The 7,625-nt window shown below is 35.5% G+C and overlaps 1 protein-coding gene across 1 annotated transcript; it reads left to right on the top strand.

Moving 5' to 3' along the window:
* Nucleotides 1-830: 830 nt before the first annotated feature.
* LOC143566176 (ribulose-1,5 bisphosphate carboxylase/oxygenase large subunit N-methyltransferase, chloroplastic-like) lies at nt 831-6,290 on the top strand. Its single transcript, XM_077052935.1, has 12 exons — nt 831-1,088; nt 2,297-2,460; nt 2,528-2,611; nt 3,249-3,306; nt 3,385-3,438; nt 3,520-3,591; nt 3,681-3,761; nt 3,899-4,071; nt 4,670-4,772; nt 4,866-4,997; nt 5,756-5,878; nt 5,965-6,290. Exons 1-12 carry the CDS (start codon nt 975-977, stop codon nt 6,049-6,051), a joined length of 1,245 nt encoding a protein of 414 aa, XP_076909050.1. The 5' UTR covers nt 831-974; the 3' UTR covers nt 6,052-6,290.
* Nucleotides 6,291-7,625: the final 1,335 nt, after the last annotated feature.

Below are 7,625 nucleotides of genomic sequence, written 5' to 3'. Positions count from 1 at the left end.
TATCACACTTATTTAAATTCAGTTAACTATTAACATGCTGGAAAGAACCCCGTATTTTTCAATTGGTACTTGATAGGTAGCACACAATCTTCAAATTGGATCATAATATAGGAATGAGTTTGGTATTGATATAGGTACCGAAGACAAAATCATTATAATATTAGGTTCGTATCGCAACAATCCTGAAATTTCAAAAAATGAACATAAAAATTACCCGATGCCACTTACTCATTCCTATTGTATGGCAATACGACATCTACTGTCCTTGAATGTGGGATAGTATATCCTCTTAGACATACTAAGTTCAGATTAGATAATTGTTTAATAAATATTCTATGTAACTAAAGAGAGTATATTGTTTATGAGATTTGAAACTTAAGATCGAGCTAGAAATGAAGTGGTACAGGAGGGACTTTGTGTTTCATGTTATTCAGGTTCGATTCCTACCTCTAACATTTAATTTCAACGACATCAAGATGACGATAGTAGACTAGGTGAATAGTTGGCTATCACTAGTTGGATCCTACTGAACGGATTTTATCTCATTGTACTGTTGTGCCTTTGGGCGAGCGTTCACGGGCGTTGGCTTTAGGTGGGGGTTTCCTCTGAATCAAAAGGTAAGTGTATCACGATACAGTGAATTTAACAAGTAAAGAAAAAAAAATACAGATAACCATCACAGTAACCGTTCCAGAACAACATCAACCTTCCACACCACACTCCTTCCTTCACTCCACCAAACCTCACCTCTCAAAACCACTCGCATCTCTCACTCACTCTCCATACGCAGAACCTCAAATAATAATAATAATAATAATAATAATATCATCCGCTGCACTATCTCCACTGGCAATGACACAACCAAACCTTCCGCGGCCCCGCAGGCGATACCGTGGGGGTGCGAGATCGATTCGGTGGAGAACGCGGGAGCGTTGCAGAAGTGGCTGACCGAGTCCGGGTTACCGGATCAGAAAATGGATATACAAAAGGTTGATGTGGGGGAAAGAGGTTTGGTTGCCAATAATAATATTAGGAAGGGGGAGAAGCTGTTGTTTGTGCCTCCATCACTCGCTATTTCCGCCGATTCGGTATGATGGTTTTTTGTTTTGTTGGTGATGAATTTAGTTGTGGTTTTGAATTATGGAACTGAATTATGCAATTATGTTTATTTTTGATTTGATTGAAAGCTTTACAAGATCATACTGAACCGAAACAAAAACTGATGGTTTGGTTTTATGTTTTTGTAAAATCTGAACAAACTGTTCGGTTCGGTTTTGGTTTTGCATGTAATAAAAACCGAACCGAATCGAATTCCTAAGTTTTTAATTTTTTTATATTTATTAAGTAATTAATAAGAATTTAATAAATATTTAATCAAATATTGTTGTTCAAATGTATAATAGACTATTATTTAACAATTAGCAAAATTATTTATATCTAGATTCATTATTTTTTGCCAACTTTATTTTCAGTCTAAAATTTTCAAGCTCAAATGGCAAAACCGAAAAAAACCGAACGGTTTCGAGAACTCCAAAAACCGAAGTTTTGGTTTTAGCTGAAAACCGCACCGAACTGCACCACGCACACCCTTACTTTGCTAAAGCTCAAGATCAAGCTCGAGCTCGCCTAGGGCTCGGCTCGTTTCTTATTTGTTAATTAATATATATACGTTTTTAAAATTTTTATATAGTTTGAGAAAAACTATAAACGAGCCTAATTTTATAAATTTTTGAATAAATAAAGTTAGTTGGCTAGACTCCATCATTTATTCTTCTTGGTACATGAAGCATACAATTGTGTTACATACATGAGATATAAAGTAGTTAAACAAACTTGTGTTAATCGCGCCGTCTCTAGCCTGTTTAATACGCTAAAACCTGTTTTGCCAGCCCTAAGCTCAACTCAAACTCGTTTAGTACCTTTTGCAAGCCAAAGCTCGGCTATGCGACTATGTGGTGTGAAATTAATACATAGGAGTCTAAAATAGTAGCGATTTAAAATACACAAGGCTCACATTCGAAAAAGCTCGGCTCATTTTGAGCTTTTTATCAATCCAATCTCGAGTAGATCGGTAGCAACTCTGCTCTTTTGTACCCCTAACTGGAACTAAGATCCCCAAATTATGGTTTGAGCTCCGGTTTTTCGGTTTTTATTACATGCAAAACCAAAACCGAACTGTAAGTTCGGTTTTTTACAAAAACATAAAACCAAACCATCGATTTTGTTTCAGTTCGGTTTTATCGGTTTCATGCACACCCTAATCTACACGTTTGTGTATATGGAAACTTGAATTCAGGAGTGGAGTTTTCCGGAAGCAGGTGAAGTTTTAAAGAGATATAATGTACCAGATTGGCCATTAATTGCAACATACTTAATTAGTGAAGCAAGTCTTATGAAATCATCAAGATGGAGCAATTATATATCAGCCTTACCAAGACAACCTTACTCACTTTTATACTGGTACACTTTTAATAATAACTGCATTTGTTTCTTTGAATAGTATAAGAATATATGCTTAGTATTTCAGGACGCATGCAGAATTAGATCGGTACTTGGAAGCATCCCAGATTAGAGAACGCGCCATTGAAAGGATCAATAATGTAACCGGAACGTACGCAACCTTTTTCATACATATTTGGTTAATTATCTGTAGGCCTATACATTAACAGGACATTTTGTTTATGCTCGTTTATTTAATAAACAAACGAGCTTGAATAAAACTTTGTGTTCACTTAGTTAAACGAACAAACATGAACACATGCCTTGTTTTCATTTACGTGAACGCTCGGTTATGCTCGTTCATTTATGTGCATTCATTTTGGTTCATTTATGTTTGTTACTTTACGTTTGTTTAAGTTTGTTCATTTACGGTTGTTAATAAAATCATTTAAACTTTTAGGCCCATTACAACGTAATATAGTTTTATTAACTTTTCAGGCCCAACACATTGGTGTTCACATTTAATCTTAATTGGTCATAGCAATTATATTTGCTCATCTATGTTCAGTAATGCTCGTTTGTGAACCGTTCGTTTATACTGTTAACAAACAAACACAAACATGAACACATTGATTTTCTTAACGAACGAACACGAACAAATTCGCTTAGTTGTTTGCGTTCGATCGTTTGTATAGTTAAATTTAAATGAATGAACATGAACATGCTCCATTGTGTTCATTCGGTTCGCTTACATGCCTTACTATCTATAATGATTTTTTTCATCATGTTTTTGAATGTTTTTTTTTCAGATACAATGACCTGAGAGCAAGAATTTTCTCCAAGCATCCTAATTTATTTCCTGAAGAGGTATTACATAATATATTTTATTGCTCTTGGATTTCACAACATTTGTCAAAACTAAGATGTGTTTAATGTTCATTGCAGGTATTCAACATGGAAACATTTAGATGGTCATTTGGGATTCTTTTTTCCCGTTTGGTGAGTAATTGATTTTCTAGTTTCAATAATTAAATGCTTATTTGATATTAAACGTATAGTTTATACTAATGACGATTACAGGTTCGATTACCCTCATTGGATGGAAGAGTTGCATTAGTCCCGTGGGCAGATATGCTTAATCATAGTTGTGATGTATGTCCTAAACCGTCTTTTTACATAAGCTAAGATAGCTCAAACCCGAGTCACCCTAACTTTTTTCTTTAATTATTTAAAATTCATAGGTGGAAACTTTTTTGGATTATGATAAATCAACAAAGGGAGTTGTATTCACAACCGATCGCGCTTACCAGCCAGGTGAGCAGGTAATAATATTCTACTTTTTTTTTCAGGTATACTTCATTGCGTAAAAGTAGTAATTTATGCGGTAACCTTTATTCAAAAAGAAGAAAAAAGGATAATGTATGGAAATCTAATTTTGTTCTTTTATAATTTCTTGCAGGTGTTTATTTCATATGGCTGGAAATCTAATGGAGAACTCTTGCTTTCTTACGGGTTTGTGCCAAGGCAAGGTACAAACCCGCGTGACTCGGTTGAGTTGCCATTAATGCTTGAAAAATCAGATAAGTGCTATGAACAAAAGGTGGAAGCTTTGAAGAAGCATGGGCTGTCAGCGTGAGTATTATAAAAAATTTTGTAGCCGAAACAAGCAAGTTTGGGCTCAGGCTAGAGCTCGAAGTTAAATGAGCTGGCTCGGTTTGTTTATTTTAATGAGCTGAAAAGTTGAGCTCGAGCACGCATAGAAGGCTTGAGCCAGCTCGTGGCCCATCAAACCGGCTCGTTAATTTTTTTTTCTTGTTTTTTAAAATTGTTTTTACACATTGATGCATAGAAGACAAAAAAAATATTTTTTTATCATACAGAGAATGCAAAATTTATAAATAAACGAATTTATAGTGTAATACGTATTTATTTTAAATCAGGTGACAGACTAAAAAAATTATATGTATTATTATTATTATTATTAATATTAATATTTTTATATGTTATTATGTTCACACACACACATTAATTTTTTTTTTAATTTAACTGAGCTAAACTAGCTAGTTGGCTTGGCTCGTTTACAAATGTGTTGTTTTAAGTGAGCCTCGAGTTTTTTTAACAGCCCTAGTTACGGGTTTAAACGAGTTGGGTTGACCTACAAACACTATGTTATTCATTTTTAATTATTATCACAACACACGATACTTATTTATTATTTGTTTCTTGTCAGATCACAATGTTTTCCTTTACATGTTACGGGTTGGCCGTTGGAACTAATAGCATATGCGTATTTAGCTGTCAGCCCCCCTAGTATGAGTGCAAAGTTTGAAGAGGTGATAATTGATCTATATTGATTAGCTTATAACTAACATAATCAATATATTTTCGGTTTACATAAACTCTAATGTGATATTATTATATACCAGATGGCATCTGCAGCATCAAATAAAAACACCAGCAATAAGGAAATTAAATATCCTGAATTAGAGGAAGAGGCATTGCAATACATATTGGATAGCTGTGAATCCAGCATATCAAAGTATACCAAGTTCCTTCAGGTAATAATTACTGCAACAATCTCATCTTTTTGAGTAAATTCAAAATTAGTAGAGGTAGCAATTTCGACCCGTTTACCTATGAATGGATCTATTCAAGCTATGCTGTATATCACAAAAAAATAGTTAAAACGGTAACGGATCGGGTTGGTTGCTGTCCAAAGTGTAATTTCAATGCATAGAACATGAGAACTCCTAAATCATTTGGTTTGAAACATTATCCTAAATATTAAAAAAATGTAAAATTTTTGATTATGGGCGCATGAAACCGAGAAAACCGAACCCAAAAAAAAAAACCAATGGTTTGGTTTTAGTTTTGCGTAAAACTGAACTTTTGGTTCGTTTTGGTTTTGTGTGCCATTAAAACTGAAAAATAGCGTGACCCAAATATTTTAGCCCAGATTTACAATAATCAATAAATAATTAATTAACAGATATATTTAGGCCTATAATCATCATTTTGGGCGAATCTATTTCGGCCCCAAAATGTCAAGCCTAAATAGTAAAACCGAACGGTTTTCAAAGATTCAAAAACTGAATTTTTTGATTTTTGGTTTGGTTTAAGCCCAAAACCGACCTATGCACACCCTTATTAATTTGACACGTTAGTTCATAAAAAATATGAATATTTTGACCGAGAAGGCTACAGGTCAAACCAACTCGACCTGTCCAAAATACCCTCTGTCTCCCAACCTGTTTGACATCTCATTATTGCGTGTTCTGGATGCTTTAACTAATATTTGAAAACATTATTGAAACAGGCGAGCGGGTCAATGGATTTGGATATAACATCTCCAAAGCAGTTGAACCGTAAAGTCTTCCTCAAACAGTTAGCCGTTGACTTGTGCAATGGCGAACAACGAATTCTCTTTCGTGCCCAATACGTAAGAACACATTCAGCTTAAACTCTCATTCTCACACGCGCAAAAATCGTTATATGTGCTGACTCCGTGTTTCGTGTGATTTGCAGATACTGCGAAGAAAGTTAAGGGATATGAGGAGAGGTGAACTCAAGGCCCTTAAATTGTTTGATAGTGTCACAAAGTTTTTTAAATAACTTAGAAGTTATACTCAACTAAGGTCTGCATTGTTAGTATAGTACTATTTAGTGTCTTTGCATTGACCTTGACCGGAAAGTTGTGCAATTTAATATGTATTGACCACAAATGATTTATACTATCCGAGCATGGCCCGTTTAGTTAAACAGGTTAACTATATCACCGACATGCTTATTATTAAACGGCTTAAAGGTGACAACCCGGTAGCGATATTCGGCCCCCTTTTGTAGTATAAATTAAAAAAAAGTTAAGTGCAATTTGCATCCGTGTGATCAACACCCAAATACAGTTTGAGCACCTGTGATGGACTTTTTGCACGGTGAACACCTGAAGTCTGCATTCTTGCAATGTGAACCCGGCCGTTTAGTCCAATATGTATCGTATTAAATCCACTTCACAAGACGAGCGAAAAACCAAAAGTATATTCTCAGGGTCAGTACGCCACACGTATGCGGCTACCGCTTTCACAAACTCGTATGTCTAACAGATAATGTCCGGCACCGGGATTTGTGAATTCCATCTAGTTAGTACTAAAATCTAATTAATAATGAAGAAATATGTAATTAAATTTATGGTGTTGATAAGTATTATTTCATGCTACCTGTCTATATTCTGGTTAGTATTAAAATTCTAATTAAATTTATGGTGTGGTACTGTTAAAAAAAAGTATTTCATGACTACATGTCTACATTCTTGTTTGTATTAGAAATTCTAATTAATAATGAAGAAATATGCAGTTAAATTTATAAACTGGATAAATATTTCGTAACAACATGTCTACATGCAATGGATTCCGACATTGAAGTAGTTTTGACTTTTGACCACTTTCATATTATTTTATGTAAAAACTCAAAAGGGATAGATAATAATAATACTAACAAGATAGAAATGCAATTAATGCCAACATTAAATATAAGGATGAGGGGTGTGGGGGGCTCTAACGGGGGCGCGAGTGGGGGCTCCAGCCAATAATATTGTGACGTGTGGCAGAGAGAGAAACTGGATAAGGTGGGTGTTGGAGCCCCCGCTGGAGCCCCTGGCCCTGGTGTGGAGGGGCTCCAGCGGATTTTTTTTTTATTTTTTATAAATGTATTAAAAAAACGTATTTTGAAGATGGGTTGATTTTGGGTTTTATTTTGAAGTTGTGGTGATTGATATGGGTGAAATGGGGTATTTTATAGATGAAATGGGGTATTATATAGGAGTTTGGGATATTATATAAGGGTTTTAAGGTTTTTTTTAAAAAAAATATTGAGCTCCAACGGCTCTTTCTCTCGAGCCCACCAGCTTTTCCTCTCTCTTCTCCCGCTACCACACTCACGCCTGCCTGGATTTCCGCGCTCGCGCCCCGCTCGCGCCCCGGCTCACGCCCCGGTGGTGTGGGGTTAGCGCCCCGAGGCGCGAGCGGAGGGGCTCTCGCGCCCAGGATTGCGCCCCACACCCCTCAGCCTAAGCAATGCTACTATAGCCCAAAAGAAATGCTAATAATTACAATTTGAAAATGGGCATTTAAAACGTGCTTATTTTCTCAAAAAGACTTCTTCAAATATGTTAATGAACCTAATGGTCCCAA

Source organism: Bidens hawaiensis, unplaced genomic scaffold (genome assembly GCF_021521415.1).
Source record: "Bidens hawaiensis isolate Kalapana, Puna unplaced genomic scaffold, B.hawaiensis_p1.1 tig00022738_1, whole genome shotgun sequence".
Classification (NCBI taxonomy): Eukaryota; Viridiplantae; Streptophyta; class Magnoliopsida; order Asterales; family Asteraceae; genus Bidens; species Bidens hawaiensis.
The sequence above is the reverse complement of the archived record's forward strand: the minus strand, read 5'-3'. Positions and strand labels throughout refer to the sequence as shown.